Source organism: Apostichopus japonicus, chromosome 4, assembly GCF_037975245.1.
Source record: "Apostichopus japonicus isolate 1M-3 chromosome 4, ASM3797524v1, whole genome shotgun sequence".
Taxonomy (NCBI): Eukaryota; Metazoa; Echinodermata; class Holothuroidea; order Aspidochirotida; family Stichopodidae; genus Apostichopus; species Apostichopus japonicus.
This window is the reverse complement of record NC_092564.1, coordinates 25,592,718-25,612,501: the sequence shown is the minus strand read 5'-3', so window position 1 is coordinate 25,612,501 and position 19,784 is coordinate 25,592,718. Positions and strand designations below refer to the sequence as shown.

The 19,784-nt window shown below is 36.3% G+C and overlaps 2 protein-coding genes across 3 annotated transcripts in view; one reads left to right on the top strand and one right to left on the bottom strand.

Annotated features, from left to right (window-relative positions):
- Nucleotides 1-19,784, bottom strand: part of LOC139966931 (tyrosine-protein kinase Fer-like) — a 323,597-nt gene that overhangs the window by 48,366 nt on the left and 255,447 nt on the right. The window lies entirely within an intron of this gene.
- LOC139966934 (acyl-CoA-binding domain-containing protein 5A-like) lies at nt 75-17,908 on the top strand. 2 transcript variants are annotated; one of them, XM_071970432.1, is made up of 11 exons: nt 75-316; nt 1,090-1,210; nt 1,884-1,956; nt 3,787-3,834; nt 6,300-6,528; nt 7,879-8,016; nt 8,622-8,755; nt 9,951-10,110; nt 11,648-11,725; nt 12,343-12,551; nt 13,804-17,908. In XM_071970432.1, exons 1-11 carry the CDS (start codon nt 253-255, stop codon nt 13,975-13,977), a joined length of 1,428 nt encoding a protein of 475 aa, XP_071826533.1. In that variant the 5' UTR covers nt 75-252; the 3' UTR covers nt 13,978-17,908. The 2 variants fall into 2 exon arrangements, with proteins under 2 accessions (XP_071826533.1, XP_071826534.1); XM_071970433.1 differs by lacking the exon at nt 3,787-3,834 and having other exon boundaries at nt 76-316.

Below are 19,784 nucleotides of genomic sequence, written 5' to 3'. Positions count from 1 at the left end.
CAACTATTGCTATTATGCTTTAAGGTACGTTCTGTGTATTACCACTGTACTGTTCACTGCTCTGGATTGCTCAGTGAGTTGAAAGTTGAAACACAACTTAGCATAACCAAGTTAGTGGTCCCCAAGGTGTGTGTTTTAGCCTAAGACAAGGCCTGAGTTAGGCCAAATAAGCCCTAAAATAGATTAACCTACTGCCTAAACTGTCGTTTGCAAACCACTGTAGACGACAGCTAAGGGAAGTCAGAACTCAACATGGCCTCAGCTGAAGAAAAATTCGCAGCAGCAGTACAAGCTATCAAGAAGCTTCCTAAAGATGGTAGGTATATGCAGAAATGTATCCCATTTGTCACCTGTTGGTAGACTATTTCTGTTATGTTTTACTTGTGCTTTAGGGTAAGGTTTCAGGGTAAAAAAGAACAGTTTGGCCCAACTCCCAAAGTCTCCGACATTAATTAACTTCAACTTAACAATAACACTAGTGAAGCATCATATACAAAGTCAACACAGGTTAATTTCATATACTGTACACTATGAAGAGAATCAACAGCGTGCAGTAGACCTAGGCCCTATATTATAGTGTACGTGTTGGCACACAGTATAGTGTTAAAACCAATTTCAACATCAATCAATCACCGGGACTTCAAAATTTTTCTGTAGTTGCCAGGAATTTCAGCATATTTTCTGATTTTGATCATGAATGTTTTTTTGTTTTGCCAACTTTTTGTTTCTATTTCCATTCATATTTCATTCCCTGCAACTAAAATCAGCCAAACCTGAGTAGTTTTGAGCAATTCAAATGCTGCCTAATTCATCTTTACAACTGCATTAGGATATACTGTACTGTAATTTCTCAATGTCAGTGATAACATCTTAAGTGGAATGGCTGAAGTACTTTAAGGATATTTGAAGTGTTACTCTGGTTTGTACAGTAGCATTTGTCAGTACTTAATAAGTTCCGCCCGGATATTTTACAACATTAAAGAAACACAACCTAAGATGATGTTCAAGTTAGCAGGTCTAAGTAAATCAAAACCACTGAACAGTCCGTACTAGGTGTAAAGCTGCTTTCCTCATATCTTCTCACTTCAGGTCCATTCCAGCCATCTTATGACATGATGAAGAAATTTTATGGCTTATTTAAACAAGCCACAGAGGGACCATGTAATGAGCCTCGACCCGCATTTTGGAATGCAATCAAAAAAGCCAAATGGTAAGATGTAGCCCCTTCCCAATTGGTTGGAATCCTGTTGATATTTGTATATATGGTCTTATATATAACTCTTGTAACACTAAACTTGTTTTGTTTTATCTTTATGTTTTTGTTTTGTTCCTATTTTGTTTAGCTTTCATTTCTTTGGTTTTGTCAAGGAATGATGTATGTCAATCATCTATGTGTCAAATATGTCAATCTTCCCCTACCTGTCTCCATTTTACATAATTTTCAATTTAAAGTAGTCCTTGTATCATTAAAGGTTGTGAAGACTTGCACAAAAAGAAATCTAATGCCGGTAATTTGACCTAATTTCGAATGAGGTGTAACAGAAGTGTTAAACACCACCATCGATCCCAGAAAATACACACACAGCTTGCTACCGTCGGTAATTAGACACTAGTGCACAGTCAGTACATACAGCTGCGGTCAATACCCACAGCACAGTATACAAACGATACAGTGATGGACATCTCAGGTCCAGCTAAAGATAACAATTAAGTTATCACGTTTCATTACTGTCTGCATTTTGTAGCGACACGAACAAAACGTCACTTGCAAGCAACAGTTATCTTTTTCAGATGGCCGCACACGGTTTGGGGCGAGTCTTCAATACCTTTAATGCAGTTTTATATGAATCTTAATTGTGTTTTGCACTCCCATTTTATTCCAGGGAAGCTTGGTCATCTTTAGGTGATATGTCCAAATTGGAAGCCCAAGAAGGATATGTGAATGAAATGCTTAAGGTAAGAATACAGTTGTGTGCAAGCAGGGGAGGGAGTTAAGTGGAGACAGTCAAAATGTTTTGTGTTTATATTTCTTTATCAGTGTACTGTACCCCCCCCCCCCCATACTTGAATACAGATGTAACTCACGCTGAACACCTTTGATAACTACAGTACTGTGGTGTAGATATTGCAATGATTGTCTACACATATATGTAAGGACCTACAGTATTAATCTGGTTCTTCCAAGGTAATTGTTTATTTGGATTGCACAATGTACACAATATCTTGAGTGCTGTAATTAGCTACTGAAGATAAGATGTAAGCTCATTATCTTATCTCATTGACTTTGATCACCGCAAATTTCTAGAGAAACCAAAGTGCTGAGGTTGTTTAGCTGTCTGAGCACTACTGTTTGCGTAGTAAAATAGTGCACAGTACAGTAAGATACACTGTACTGCACACATGAACCTTCGATTCATATATATATCTTGTTTAGTGAAGTTAGAGATTACAAGGATATTATTCATATTTTTACTTGATATATATGTGCTGCAAATGTCTTTTCTTAGATCTGCTAGGGATGTGTGATAGTTTATATGCAATGTGTGCATCTCTCACACTATTAATGCTAAATGTATGAATGCTAAATGGTTAGTTTTACAGTATTATGCAAACGGTGTGCAAGATTCTTGTCATTAATCCTGCATGTATATTGTATGTATGCAAATTGGCATCACTGATGTACATGTTTCCTCTGCCAGGGGTTTAAGTGCAATGCACAACACTGATACCATGTTTGGTGGCTGTCATTAAGTTATCACCTGTACACACTATGCAAGTACGCCAAGGGCAGGACTCGTCCCTAGAATTTATGTGATTTCTTAACATGCATGATATGTGTTTAGCTACTACTGTACTGTAGCCTTTAAGTGTTCATTTGTGTTGGATTTTCTACAGTCTGATAGAACCATACCCATTCATTTAAGGATAGATAAGGCATACCAAATAGAACCTGTAACTCTAGTCTCTCAAACATTTATGTATGTATTTTAGATCCTCCTGCAAGCAGGAACTTGCAAAGAAGCGTCATTGGCTTATCAAAGCCGCAAGCTAACCAAAGTCAGTCTCTTAGATTCATATTTAAGATCCATGATTATGAATTGTCAATTGTCAACAACTCTGTAACTGGACGACATACTTTAATCTTTACTTGAACCGGGGACCTTATGATTGGAGCTAACACTCCTAACATTCACCAGAAATAATGAAAAAAAGGCATAGCAATAATAGCATTAACCTTAAGTACTTGGAAATGATGAAGGAGAAAGCACCACAACGGAAGCAATACACTGGCTGTGACCACATCAACCCCTTTTTTAATTTTACAGTAATATTTTAATATTCAGAGGAACTTTACAACTCAAACTAAAATGCAGGTTTAAGCTTTTGGAACATATTCTTTTGAAAGAGTAAAGTAGTTCTGACCTTAGATCCTTTGACGTACCTTGTATAAAGACAAGTTAAATAATTGCAATATATATAATAATAGTTGACTAATCTGCCTTTCATCTAACACGGCCAAGGTTCTGACTGGAACTGTTGTCCTGAACTGCACCATGATGACATGGTCACAGTTCCAATGTAATGGTGACTAGATCTGAAAAATGGGGGGCAGATGGGCAGTCATATTTGGTGATCATGTTCAATTTTCTATCTGGATTGGCTTTCTTAAATTAGGATATTTGAAGTCTTTGTTTGATTTGTAACATTTGTCAGTTATCAGCTCTTACAACATGTAATTAAGCTTAACCTGCTTAAGATGAACTTGTTTGATCACATTTACTGTAGATAATGGTTGTTAACTTCAAGGCTAATGATGTCAACCATATGGTACAAGTGAGTGGGTTGCTTATTTTGTTGCTTGCCACCTTGCATGAGTTCTTCACCTTAAATAACCTTCATCCTTCTTCATATTTGCAGACCTTTCTATTTATGTAGTTTGCCAGGTCTTAATATCATTCACATACCTCTTTTGTCACCTCACTAACCCAGAACAAAGAAGACTTTTTTTCATCCCACTTTTTGCTGAAGAAATATCTTTTCTTTGTCTTTGGGACTTGCAAAACCCTCTGAAACAAAACTGTTCTGCTGTTATTGTTCAACTTGCAAAATAACCTCTTTTGGATACTGAAAACTTGGCCAAATTACTTTTACCATAAACATTTTTTTATACCTCATATTCTGGTCAATTCACTGACACACAGTTTTACAGAAAGTAAGGCTACTGCAGTTTCACTTTTATCCAGTTTGAGTCATTTGCATTTCACAATATTAGACAGTATCCAATACTAACTTTTATGAACCAACTTCATACTGTACACTGTTACTAGATTTGTTTCATTCAGCCATTTATTACTGTAAATGTGCTTGTTAATCACTTGTTTGCTCATCGTGTTATGTGATGTCACAACAACGTTTGTCATCGTTGATTCAGTGTGTACATAAAATCACAAATGATTTAGTTTATAATATAACATGCTATACATACATGTACATTACAAATATATCTTGGTTCATGAATATCTTGAATGGGTTGTAAAGTGTGTATAATGATACCGGTGACTTTAAATATCTAGGCCCTGTTCAAAGTTGCCTTTTAAAGGGCAATATTGCATTTATCTGGAATTTTTAGCATTCCATTGTCACCTACATATCAGCAACTTGCGATTGTTGAAAGAGATATGAAATGATAGGGAAGAAACTATCATATACAACAGAGAAATTTAGTGTTTATATAATAATAGGCATTGGAGTTGCAGGTATATGGATTTGATTTGTCATAAACAGCACACAAGAAGTGTCTTTGCAATTATGTACAAACAACTTGGGTATTTTTACATTGTAACATTCTACTACATGATAGAACAGATGCTCATCACTGTTTTTTCCCTGTAAATGGTTAGGCAGCCTTAATAATGTTTTCTTAATAACTTATAAAAGTCCATTAAAACGAAAAGCTCAGAGCTTACATCTGTTTCTTAATAAATAAAAGTTGGAGGGAGGGCCTGGTGTTTCAAGTTTGGCAGAATCTTCTTCAGATGTCCAGCTAAAACAGACAGCTTAATTGGATTAAAAAAATAAATGGAGAAGAAAAGAAGAAAAAATAAAAGAATTAGTGAGATCAAAGGGAGAGTTGATGTTGATGAGAGTATTATGGAGTTCTTAGTAGTCTTTTACTAACACTAGTGGATGGAGCGTTAAAAGTTCAAGCTTGTTTCGCATGGTTGACAGTGCATTACTCATACACCGCAATACTGAACAGTAGTTTGGGAAAACAGCAAATTAATCTGGTTGAGGTAATCAACTTCCTGAAAAATACTGTATAATGGAATAAGGTGTGCATTGTTCTTATTAACAATAGAATGCTTTGTTCTTATGGACATAAGAATGCATTTTGCTACTACTATTCTAACTTATTGGGCTCTTATTGAGCCTTTTGTGTTTTGTCAACAATTTGACCCAAATCTACATTGTATTACTCAAAATGAAGATTGCAAATTAGTTAAACTAAGAAACACTCCTTGGTATTGTGACCATGACAAGGTAAACGAGCAAGTTATTAATGAATTAAATATTAATTTGATCATCAACGTATTGGTGTTCAGACAAATTCCATAGTATAACTACAAATGCCATTGGCAAATTGGAAAACTAAAATGTTTGGCATCGATTTATTTAAAAAGATATTTTGACGAGTTAAAATTACCTTGTTATCCAATTTTTGGTATTGCATAGTATCATAAAAAAAAATTAAGCTTCCAAAGCTTGTTCAAAATGTTGTTGCGAGTTGCTTACATCATTCTGTCATTGGTTTGCATCTACAATATTCCAGTAGTTCGTTTGTTGATTACACATAATTCTTTGATTTACATTTCAGTGATTTCACTATGTTTTCAGATATATGCTGTTATCACAAAATAACAAGGTGTAGTGACTGGCACATTACTTTTGAATGTGCAATGCTTCTTTTTTTTGTCAAACTTTTTGAAATACAAAAGTCCTAATGAGAAAACCTGAAAAGGCCAGTCTTACTTTAAGATGGTGCTTCTTTTAAATTACCCTCAAATGCTGGTAACATGTACTATAATACTGAACTTTTACCCAGAATTTGTTAATATTTCCCCTTTTCCATCTTTTCAATTGTTATAGCTATTCCCAAAATATAACAGTTTACTCCAAAAAAAATAGCATTATAATCTCTGCAAGTGTGTTAGTGCTGTCATGGCTGCCATTTTGATACAGCTTTTCCGGTAATTTCAGAAAACATGCCTGCAATCTCTCTTTCCTCTCTGTTTTATCAGATTATCGAGGCCATGCCCCAGACAGACGAAGTGAGGAATTTCCTCCGTGTCATGGGTCCCTTCTTTGAGATGGTTACAGTGACAGAAGATGGGAAAGTGCAGAATGGGGGAATACCGAATAGGAATGTGGCTCACTTACCGAATGGGGAACACAATGGTGCCGTAGACGGTGGCCTACCACAGATCGTGTCAAAGGTCAATGGAACAGATACTGAAATAGACAAAGATGGTACGTATAGTAAGCAGTGTACAAGGTTAACCTCAAATTTTCTTACATGTCTGTGGTGATGTCACAGTATCTGCAGGTTTGTATGTTTGCCCTTACATTATTGTACTGTCTGTTATGTTGCAGGTCTCCCTGAAGTTTTGAAATTTGTGTTAATGTTACAGACTAAACAGATCTGCAAAGTAATTATGAATAAGTCCTCCATCCCCTCAAACAGCGGCCAGCCGTCATCGTTAATCTAATTTAAACGAAAATACGAGAAAAGGGAATTTACTAATCCAGCACACTTCTCTGTCCTAACATGGAGGAAAAATCACATTACCAGTATTAATAACCCAAGTTAATGATATGCATAATGAGCATCCACCACCCCGCCCCCCTCTGTCCTCTTTCTTTCCCCATAGATCGCCATTAAAAGAGAGGAAAAACTCTTAAAACTAACCTAGATGCAACACGGATGACTACAATGAAAAATGTCCCAAATATGTATCGATAGAATCTTCATTTATATGAGAAAACGTATGAAGATTTCAGCAAGTCTATTAATATTACATCATAGAGCCAGTGTTGATGGAATTTTTCTTTGTGTAGTCATTTGTTTCCTTTGTCCATAGACATATTTATTGGTGAAAGCTGTTGCTAAGATATTAAAAGTATTTATTATAACATAATCATGGCAATATTATCAGGAACAACAGTTTCCCTTTGACAGTGAAGAAATGATGTGCAAATCAATGGGAAGCTATTTATGAAAGTCGATGATTAGGTTTGTTAATCCTCCTACGACCTCCTTTGCACAATGTTATTAAAGGCATTGAAGACTCGCCCCAAAGAGCGTGCCGCCAGCTTTAAAAAGTTAACTTTCCGTTGTTTGCAAGTCAAATTTTTCTCTTGTCGCTACAAAATGCAGAAGTTTCTTTTTGCGCGAGTCTTCACATCTTTTAAGTTACCAATAACGATCGCCTCCAAATATGCTTGAAAGTTTAACAATTGTCACCCAGATGCAAAAACATCAGAGAGCATGTTGCTGGCACAAATGCAGTCATTGTTCACTTAATTACTCCTTAACATCTGGGAAATAGTTTGGAGGATCAGAAACCTCAAGAAAACTACTATTTGAAAGCTGTCAGCAAATTTTACCAAGCTAGAAACCAAAAGTCAAAACAATTTGAATGTCCAATATCACAATAAACCAACAAATTTGAGAATTTCCCCTAGAAATCCTGAAGTGTTGCTCCACATTGCTATAGACTTGAGAATACAAGGTTATGACATTGTGGTTAGTGACGTTTGTCAGTGCGGTGCAGGTACAGTATGTTGTGTTTAGACGATCTTAATGTGTTGATATTTTAGATGGAGACACCTCTGAGGAGGATTCACTTCTTGCCATGGCTCACAGAGACTCCCTTGCAGTCAGTCAACTCTCTAATGGACACATCAAGAAACACGATCTCGAAGTCCTCGACAGTGTCAAAGAAAACAATACAACAGGTATGGTGGAACTGGTGGTTTCTCTAACTTCTTCAATTGTAGGCTAGTGTTTGATGGACAGCATTTTATTAGCTGCCTAGTATTATTCTCAATTTGGGGTAGCCGATGCTTTTCTGTTCTTACAAATCATTTTTTAGTCATTTTCAAAGAGAAAACAAGGTTTGAAATGTTTGCTTAGCAAACAGTGTGCTTAGGTCCCTGCTCCTTTGAACTGAAAGTGGTTTGTCAGAATCTGATCTTTAACTTTGGGTAAATATTCGGACACGATGAATAAAATCAAGGTTTTTATCTGTTCCTCTGTTGTTATGATATCACATGCTCTGGTATTGCCTGGTACATTTTATTATTAACTTCACTGAATTTTAAGTCATTTATGTTTCTTTACAATGAACTTGTCTTTAGGATGTGGATTTAACTTGTTTGAAGCAGAAATTTCTTCAGCAGTTGTTTTCAAACATTTCTGTTCTGTCGCTAACCTACTGTAGGAATGAAAAATGTGGGATTAAACTATTAAGTGATAGTTTGAGGAGGTCTGATGTGATTGACAGAAATGAAATATAATATGTTTTTATAGCTCCATCTTCAATTATATTTGTGCATATTAGGTCTGTCAGACTCCAGCCATCCAATCTATGTTAACGAGGACCAAACTCACGATTCAGTTGAGGGGGATGTGTCCAGTAGCTCGGGAACAGAAGATGAATTCTGTGATTCAATTGACCAACCAGATATCAGTATGGTAATTAAATTAACTTAATATTAACTAATATACAATCATTAATGGCATGTTAACGGTGCAGAGTAAGCCTCAGGTGGGGAGAGGGGGGGTGGAGAGTCAGGCTTTCGTTTACAATGATGTAGCAGATGTTCTGTATTATACATGTAAAGTAAGGAAACAAACAGGATTGTGTCATTTTAGTTCACTTCAGATGTCTGTTTGATGACATATTTAGCAAATAAAGTCAACACATTGAACCACATTTTGAATGTTTTATAGCAACAACAAAACTCAACAATAAACTAGGATACTGTACTTTGTCAACTGAAGTTCCTTAGTTTTGTACATATTCTGCAAATTTATGTCATGGGAGTGCTGTACAGAGTGTTTCTGCTTGATAGTGTTGTTGTTATTGTTGTGTGTTTAGTTGACATGATTCAGGGATTCTAGAAGCTGATTGAACTGATATCTTCTAATTATTTGGAAGGAAGATGGCTAACTGATCAGATATGTGTTTATTCATACTTGCCTAGTCATACTAGTCATACTCATACTAGTCATACATACTAGTCATACTTAAGTCATACTAGAGTATTGGGATAAGTTGGACAAAATATTAGAGTGAAAGCTCAAGGTGTCTGAAGAAGTTGTCACAGACTTGATGCTTTCAGTAAGAACATGTTTTAATTAGTGACAGCTGTGTACAAATGTCAGACGAATCACTAACAATTGTTTATACATTGTTGATTGTGACCATGAAGGATTCTTGTATGTATATGATAGCTTGAAATTCCAGCAATAAATGTCATGCTCTCTGTTAGAGTTAAACTAAATGGCCTCTTGCAAGCTGATACACTGCATTTAAAGTATAAAAAATTTGAAAGATGTTAATGAAATGATCGAGACTATTAAATTTAGCCTATGAATTGCTTTAACTGAGCTTCAATCCAATGAACTCACATTTTATCAAAAAAAGGCCAAGCACCATTAAAGGGGCTTTCCCAGGGCAGAAAATGTGATAGATGTAGGAAAAAACATGAGTATTCCACACTGCCTCTTGTTAAGCTAAAATGAGATGTGTCCATACCAGACAACATGATTTAAAGTTTTTGATCCCCATTCACAAGTTAGAATATCATTTACTTTTCTCATTGCTTGTTCTGGAGAACAACTGAAGCAGGTTATAATTAATCTTTGTTTCCTCTGTAAATCGTAGGAACGTAAAGTTCGATTTGCCGACTGTGAGCCTCTGCCGGTGGTTGGTGAGGATCGACCTTTGACATCTACCCCGATGGTAGGAGACCGAATTACGACTGAAGCTGAGGTCCACAACATCCCCGGTAGTCAACCCACTCAACCCCGTAGCAATCATTCAGGTAAGATTACATGGAGACTTGATGTTGTGTGGAGTTGTTTCAGTTATTTGCCCTATTTGGTTTCCTGAAAGGGAAACTATGGAGGAGTCACTGTTACTGACCTTGCAAAATTGTGAGGGGACAGTGGATAGCAAAGTCGGCAATGACTATAACGCGGATCGCAAAGTTGGTAATTACTATTCTGGTTAGGTTACGGCAACATACAGCAATGCTGTACTCAAAGCTGAAGACTTTGTTGTTCGGCCAGGCAACAGCAGACCATCATTTCTCAGAAAGGTTGGTATCACTAAAATCCTAGGGTCTGTACTGTTTGTCAATGTTAGAAAAAACATTCAACAGGTAGAATAAAATTATCAAAGGAATATTAAAATTGTACTTGGTACTTATTAAATTAGTAAATGTTGATAATATGATGTAGATAACATGTCTTTAAGTGTTAAAAATGTTGTGTTTGATACAGAAACAGTTAACCCCCTTTACAAAAGTCCATGTACCTGAAGTTTTGGTTAGTACCATTATTTGATAGGTGTCACGTAAATTGGCTTTAAATAAGAACAAAAATGGAAATATATCTATAACGAAATTAAAGGCTTGCACAGCAGAAGATGTATAAGGAACACACATAGTTTTGAATTATTCTGAAATATAGTTGTCATTTGACTACTCAGAAATGAACATTACATGCCAACCTTACATATTACAAGTAGAACCCCTGTGACAAATCGTATGCGGTACGAATCAATCAGGTCAAACATCTTGTGCATGCTAAGTTCTGCAATACCACCCTCATTTCCTTTGGGAACATTTTGTACTGTAGTTTTGATTAAAACATGTTAGCGCAAGATTTTGGAGAGTGAGACCGTTTGTTTTGGAGAAATGTCATCTGAAATTTAGTAAATGCCTAACATTCATGAATATTTTCATGGTGTGTCTCATTGATGAAATCTACTCTAGTAGTCTGAAGTAGGATAATGTGTGTTCATTTCTCACAGTTTCAATGTCCATCCACACACGATTTAATGCTTCGTTTTTAGTCTTAAAGTGACATAACACAAATGCTTGAACATTAAATGTTTTTTCTCTTTATTTATACAATGTTTATTTCTGAGATTTTGTTTAAACAGATTGATTTACCAATACTACTGTATTAAAGTGTTTTAACATGCCCTAATACTGGTATAACATGTATCTTGGTGTGAACACTGTATCAGTCACCTTGAAACTATGACATGAGAAAACAAAGGTGATTTCAGCTCCAATTGGTACTATGACATCAGAAAGTGACATTACGGTAGCCCTCTGATATAACTTTTAAACCCTGATAACTCCCAAGCAGAGTTAGGTTTTTGTTAGATAATTAATTTGGAAGAGTTTTTCATAAAGATGATGGTTGAGTTTGCTTCTTCTCCTTTTAAGAAATAATTTTCTTCTTTTCTTTTCTTTCCAAGCTTAAACTCATTGTCTGTATAACTATCCTTTAAGTCATAGGGAAAAAATTAACATATTTATGCTGTTGTACTATTACTCCTTTTTGCAGGAAGTACGTCTGGTTTAATGAATGGTCACACGAGCAGTAGAATGCAGAAGTCATCTAGTATCAGAACTACACCAAGAGGTATATTAATTCACTGCTCTACCAGTATTAAGTTGTATTAATGTAATGTAACCACACTTCTACATTAACAACATTAAACATAGGTCGTAGCATTCATAGGTTATGTAATGAAATGTGTTAATGTAATGTAATGAAGTAGTATTAATGTAATGTATTAATGTTATGTAACCACATACTTCTACTTAACAACATTAAACATTGGTGTAGCATTCATATGTTATGTAATGTAATGAAGTAGTATTAATGTAATGTATTAATGTAATGTAATGTAACCACACACTTCTACTTAACAACATTAAACATAAGTTGTAGCATCCATATGTAATGTAATGTATTAATGTAATGTAATGAAGTAGTATTAATGTAATGTAATGTAACCACACACTGCTACATAACAACATTAAACATAGGTCGTAGCATTCTTATTCCTCCTATCCTATCATATAATAGCAAATGTGTTAAAAGTGAAAGCTTCTTTGTTGCTAGGGTACTTTTCAATTGACTGCTCTTCCCGGAAAAAAAACCCCTTAAATTTATCATTATCTTTAAGTTCTCTGTATTTTAAAACATAGTTGACATGGAAGTTTTTAACATGCCTTTCTCGTCATTTGTTACAGTAAGAAGAAGTATGACTCCGTCGACACCAGAAACAGACTCTGCGGATGGTACAGGGGATGGTCCCCAACAAATGAGGAGGACCCCTTCATCCTCCCCTGAGGAGATGTCAGAGCACATTGCTCTGGTCCTAGAGAGACTACAGAGAGACATGAACAGTGTACTTGTCCGACTGAACACTCTGGAGACGCTGGCCGTCACTCGACACCAGGTAAGAGTCTGTCAATACATCAACTAATTAAACTTAAACACACTTTACTTCAACTCTGTTTTCTTGTCTACTTTTGGTTTTCCTATGAAATCATATTTGCATGTGTGTGAATGTATGTAATGCTTGATTTTAGACACAATGGCTTAAAGAAGGAGAGTTGGATGGATCTCATGTTTGGTATGTGGATGGCTAATATTGAGTACATGAACAGTGCTGATGATTTAGTGAAGGTCATATAAGGTCAGCGGAGGTCATGTGGAAACCTTGTAAGCAGGGTATCTCCAAGATAGTATAGTAGATTGAAAACTTGAACAAATTTATGTTATCAGGTTCTTTTTTGGCCTTGTAAGTATGCATTTGATGAATATTAGACATGTGGCATTAAATAGACGGATAAAAGTAAGCAAGAGTTTGTGCCTTTCATGTTTCTGAGTTTCTGTTTTCCAATAAAAAAGCAACTCCTTCCCTTGAAAGAGATCATTTCTGACTGCTCACAAGCTGTTAATGTTGGGCCTTTGTTAGCCAAGAACATTGACTATATATGGGAAGTAGTTGGTATATTTGGTAAAGCTAAATACCTCACTGACAAACAGGATAAAACTGTGGTTGAATTCAGTGGTGTTTAAGCTTGAAATTCGGTCGTCAAAAACCGGTTTCGGTAATAAAACAGGTTAACTGTGCAATCCTAGTGGTGTTGTGTATTTTCAGCAATGAAATGCATCCCTTTGTTGTTATGTTCAGCTACCAAGTATTGCTCAAACTAACATTGCAATTAATCAAACTTAGACAACCTCTTTAGTGTAATATAGTATGTAGTTATATCCCCATCATATTACTTGAAACATGTGCTTCCATGCCTCTTTGTCTGAAGAGTATTAAACTACTAAATTCCTGTTCCCGAATTCATTCACCCCTTACCCACATCATAGTCGTAGAAGCCCCCTTTGTCTTAATTCCATGAAATATTCATGCTTAGCCACAGATGACAACCTGTTGCATCTCATGTGTATACAAATGTGGTTATTCATAGCCCTCTTCTATGTACCTTAGTAATTATAAGTAAAAGACTCTGTGACCAAGAGTTTATGTCACAGAGAGGTTATTTCCCCTTCACAGGAAGTTGTAATGACTTAAATACTGTAGTTTTTTAGTATGAAAAAGACTAGTATTCCAAAATTACAAAATAAACTCAAACTGCGGCGTCGATGAGTTGGCTGTCTAGTCATATATCGTATATGATGTCCTCTTGCAGATGGAAGCTGAGGGTCCTGATTCACCAGAGAGGAGAGTCAAAGGTCAAAAGGACACGTGGTGGCCATTCTCAAGACTGGATATGAAGACGGTTTTCTTTATCTTGGTCTGGCCATTTGTGGTTAATTGGGCCATTAAATTCATCAGCAGGAGGCGACGATTCCCGAGGAAATAAAGGCATCTTAAAATCAATTGAAAATGTTTTAGTACTGTTTTAAATGGTCAAACACTCAATTGGAAATCATGTCAAACGATGGCTTTGATCAGTGTTAGATATGACTTGATCTCCAAGAATTTGACAACTCTAATTCTGACAATGGATAACTAATTCTTGGTCACATCTGGCTGTCAGGTTTATGGTAGCTATCAGTTTTACTTTACCAAAGCGGAGAATCGCCAAATTTCATAGCTCACAAAATATCTATCTTTCGGGATCCGGCTTTAGGAATCACAAATGATTCTGAGTTGGTTAGCATCATGTTTGATCTCTAGAGCAAGGCAAATATGTCAACAAAACAGAACTAGTATTGTTCGATACAGGTTACAAGCGCTTACAGTGGAATACGACCTTCCTTACTGGTTTCGAATCTGTGGACATACAATCAGCGTCCATAGCCTAGTGGTTAGGGTGTCAGCATATAAAGCGGGAGACCCAGGTTCAAATCCCGATGGAGGCTAAAAGTTTTTTCACTGTTGTTGATTTTCCAACTCACTACGATTTCAATTTTATATAAGTATATATAGATATATATAGAAATATATATATGTATAGATATATATAGAAATATATATGTATATATATATGTATAGATATATATAGAAATATATATGTATATATATATATATGTATATATATATATATATAGTCTGATTGTGTAAGCCCATTCTGTGTTTAAGAAAATAACAAAGATGATATTGTAGATACAGAGCTACCATACTTATTGATAACATGTTCAATATAATGATTGATGCTTGACCATCCTACCATAAACTTAATGGTCACATTGAGTTTGTCTTCCTCACGGAGGGGAGATTGAATACAAGGAAGTGTTCCATTTAGCCATTGATGCCTTTGTTCTGCTCATTCAAAATGTGGTGTTAGATAGAAATAGATTGAAAATGTTTCTTGGTCTATAGATTGACACTAGTGATGATCAAAATTGATGCTACCGTCCATTTTTGTCGTTTCATGGATATAAGAAATGTAACAGATCCAACATACCCATACTTTAAAGATCTATTGGCAAATAAGATCAACAGGATCAAGGCACTGAGTTGATGCTGCAATCATATTTGCTGATTGTATGTTAAAATAATTGCTGAGATCTGCATTTAACATTTTCTCTTGTTGATTTAGCAATTGATTGTGCCTGCACATCCTTTCATCGGCTCATGCAAATCTTGTATTATTTTGCAGACATTTCACTAAATGTGGCAATCATGTTTACAGATAGAACAGTGAGAAATGTTGAATGTTGGTAGTTGAATTCTAATCATGTTGATGCAGTGAAGGGTTTTGGTATTGTATGTTACTCAGATTGAAATAGATTTGCCTGCACATGTTTTGGTCAGGTACACAAATGTATCATATTCAGAGTGAGGACATACACCTTAAAGGTGGCAATCATTCTTACAGATAGTATAGTGAGAACATTGAATGTTGGTAGTTGAAGTCTATCTGGTAATCATGTTGATGCAGGGAAGGGTTTTGGTATAGTGGGTTACTCAGATTGAAATAGATTTGCCTGCACATGTTTTGGTCAGGTATTACACAAATGTGTCATATTCACAGTGAGGACATACACATTAAAGGGGTGGCAATCATTCTTACACATAGTATAGTGAGAATGTTGAATGTTGGTAGTTGAATTCAAATCTGATAATCATGTTGATGCAGAGATCGGTCTTGTATGTGTTGACTTACCCAGAATGAATCATATCTACCTAGTCATTCTTGGATAAGCTAGTACACATGTTGTATTACATTGAATATAGTAACCATGTTTGCTTACAATGAAGTGGTAATGTTTGCTGGGGTTTAGCTTCAGTAATCTGCACTTGATGTTGGCGGTATCAGCTTGTTTCAACGTCGATATTACAGGGAATGTGTTTTATGAACCTCTGGATGCATTATCATCAGCTATTCCTGTGTTGTACTTCATCAAACATAATGATATATTGCATGAAGTGTCACCAACAGAATTGAATTAAAGATTGCGAATGTTCTTCGGGTTGCATAAGGCTTGCTTTCGGTGCTATTTCTAATGTTATGTATGAAGTTTTATAGGTTTTAAAATGATGATTTTCCTGCATTGGAAATTATCAGGTGATAAGAGATGTATGAGGTCTACTGAGAGCATCAAACTATGACATGATCATGTATCTATTATGTGTAAGCATTAACAGACAAAAGAAAAATCATATTGCATCAAATTGAAAAGAACAAAAGGGTGGAAATTCTTATGTATGGTGTGTAAAACTACAGCATTGCAAGTATCTTTACAATTATCATCAACTAGTCTTTGAAAAGTGGAAATGATAAAAGTACGACCGGAAACATTGTGCGGAATTTGACACAGATTGATCAATTAAATCTATTATTGCAAGATGAAGACTGAATTGTTAATTGATTGGTACAAAAGGATATGCTCTAATTAATCGTATTGTAATGAAATCCATTAGAGGGGTGTCTGTCGTCAAATGAAATTCAACAAAAGAAGTCGTTTGCAAGGAAAGACAGATCAAGTGCTTGAAGGAGAGGAAACAAGGTTAATGAAATTGAGACTTGCAATTTAAGTGATGTTTGATGGAAATACTGCTGGGAAACATGCTTTTGTTTACAAATCTGTGTGCATTTGGAGCAACTTCGGTGAGCCCTTAGGCAGTCATTTGTATCACAACCAGTTGTCTATACTTATTAATAAAACGTATCTACAATAAGTAGGGCAACAAGTCAAAAGCATCATTTGAAAGTAACACTTTGTCAATTTCTTAGAGCACAAAGTTATAAAAGAAGATCTTGCTTGGGAACAATTCGTTTTTAATGGGATTGGGGAACGAAAGGGGAATGGGGTAGAGGTGGAAATGTTCAAAGGGACGATAGATCAGGATGAATAAACCTGATGACAAAGACACATTGTATTCATTGATCAAATAACCTACGAGAGTGAGATTTTAGTTCATTTTGTTGGCAAATAAATTACTCTGTGACTAATTTTCGAGGGTCGTGAATTGAGTTTAATTATAATAAGGAAGGCTGTGTTTCCCTGTAGAGTTGTTAAGATTGACTTTCATTCTGTTGCCTAGTTTGGTATTAAACTCTTATTTTCCAGACGAGAAATTAACAGCTGTTGAAAGTTGTATCGTGTTAACACGTTAACACATTCTTAGCCGCTCCTGTATCTATCTGAGATATTACTGTCAGTTGTCCCTTGTCTGCTGCTAGTTTAAAGGAATTTCTTGACAGTTTAACCAATACAAGAAAATTCTGGCGTTTTCATAGAATTCTCCCAGCAAGTTTTTCACGTCAAACATCGAATTGATATCGTAACTTACATTTGTCACTAGTGCGACCGAAGTAAATGACAATGTTTTGAAGGGTTGTAATTCCTTTGGCAGTGGATTTGCATACCAAAATTCAAAGTTAAATGCACCTTTATTGTTTGTGATGTCACAATTCAGATGTTAAATTGGATGAAATCAGTTAGTTTGGTACGATTTATATCAGTAACATTGTATTTACCTTTATTTTTGTATATTTGTTGAGAGATTGTTTTAACCTACCGAGTCGCATTCCAGATTGATTTAACCTACTAGTCGAATCACTTCATGTCAACCTGACCCACGGCTTTGTCCCCTTCCCCGCCACTCCCCCCCCCCTTTCATCTGTTTTCTTCGTTGATGACGAATTCTACCTGTTATGCAAAATAACTAATATATTGGAATATATCTAAGAAATATGAAAATGGGATTCAAATCTGGTCAAATATTATTCTAATGTGCAATAATTTACATTGAAATGATGCGATGTATCGCTGTAAATATGGTATGTAAAAACAATCCACAATCAAAGTGAAACAAAAGAGAAAATGTAGGAATAAAATACATCTCCTGTTTTCTTTGTTTTTTTTCTTGTTTTGTTATTGTAACTTTTTCCAATGTATTTCACTTTGACAGACAGTCACATTTATAAGTGCCATTTAGTGTACAAGGGTGTCCGTTTTATATCACACTGCAGTATGTTAGCCAATGAGGGTTATATACTATACACGATAAAGGTATCTTGTTCCCCCTCTAATTCCATGTGCCATTGAAATCAGTGGAAGGATGGAGAATTCCATGGACCTGCAGACTGTTCTCCTGGAGGACATAGGACCTATTATCTTCCCTGACCCTCTAATCCCCACTCCCCCCCCCCCCCCCGCCTCTGCCTCAATGCCCTTAGCTTCCTTCCAAATCGTTTAGGCCTCTGTTATACCTGGTAAGCACCTTTAGTCCTGGAATATTCTATTCAATTTGTTTATCCTCTCATCGCAAGAAGATCCTGCTAGGCATTCACCTCTTCGTGGGCTTTCTTCAGTAGCTATATAAGCATTTTGTTAACTGTTTTGTTTCTCTGACCCCCCCCCCCCAGCCCGGCCCCTTATTTCTTTTTTGTTATTTTTTTCCAGCTTTCTGAGGCTTGTCTAACTTTACTGTGGAAGGAATCCCTTAGTAAATATAAACTTTGCCAAACTATGCAGAACGATTCAATTGTGATCAATTAAAAGTAAAAAAAAAGAAAGATTTGGTAACCGAAATGACTTTAAACATAGCTCTTTTGTTCTCTGTGCGGCTCTCCCTTTGTTAATTAAACAATTATAACCGTCTCCTATTTTTTTGGTACCATTGTAAACAATGCGACAATTAATTGAATACTTGTCGTGACCTAATTTATCCTTTTACATCTGCGTTTTCATTTAAATTGATTTCTGTTGTAAAAACCAGTTCCGTCTATTCGTACATTCCATCCTTCTTTTACGATATCGTAACATTTCTGGTCAGTGGCGTAGGAAGGTACTTTTGAGTGGGGGGGGGGGCTGAAGATTGATGGCCGGCCTGGGGGAGGGGTCTAAGAGGAGGGGTCTAAGGGGAGGGGTGTCCCCCTCCCCTTTGGATTTTTTTTGCATTTCCAGGTGGCCTAAGATGCAATTTGGTGCAATATAGCACACTTCAACACCCACTCCATTTTGTAAACTTAATTTTGTATTTTCACCAGGCCTTAGATGCAATTTGGTGCTCCAAATGAGATTTTTTTTTCTCATTTGGAAATGAAAAAGGGGTTTTCTGACTTGCGAAGCGGGGGGGGGCGGAATGATACTTCCGCCCCTCCACATTTTTCACAGCCCCCCCCCCCGGTTCCTATGCCCTTGTTTCTGGATACACTCCCGTCTCCCCAATTAGAAGCAGAGTACCCCTGCTTATCCCCTGCCCACGTAGTTGAACCGCTTAGGGCAGTTTTCGTGTTGTTATAAACGGGATATATTTTCGCGTGGAATAATTAACGGAATTGTTTGTCTGCATCAGAGTAAATACCAACGAAGGTGATGTCCCTTCCTCTTCTATCCCTCCTTTCCCCTTCCTCTCTCCTGTCCCCTTTCTCCTCCTCTCCTCTCCCCTCTGCTCATCTTCCTCTTCCGTATCCTTCCCATCTCCTATTGTTATACTCTTCCCGTTTCAATTCCAATGCAAAATAAACAAATGGCGCCGATATATCCTCACGACTTGGCAGAAAGTCTTCATCAAGATATTGTCAAAGAATTTTTCTTGTTTATCCTCCCCCCTCCCCACCCCTCCCCTCAAGGTATACGGTACATTAAGTCAGTTGCCGTATTCCCACAAAGGAATAATTGAACAGCTTTGGGAGTCTTATTCATCGCCTAGGTAACAATATACAAAAACCTATATATAGAGAGAGAGTTCAAACTTCTCAAACAATATATA

Excerpts from the sequence above, each read along its gene's own strand:
- LOC139966934 (XM_071970432.1), top strand. The coding sequence starts at position 253 with ATGGCCTCAGCTGAAGAAAAATTCGCAGCAGCAGTACAAGCTATCAAG. Across the intron at positions 1,211-1,883 it reads GCAATCAAAAAAGCCAAATG|GGAAGCTTGGTCATCTTTAG; the intron begins GTAAGATGTAGC and ends ATTTTATTCCAG. Across the intron at positions 1,957-3,786 it reads ATGTGAATGAAATGCTTAAG|ATAATGGTTGTTAACTTCAA; the intron begins GTAAGAATACAG and ends CATTTACTGTAG.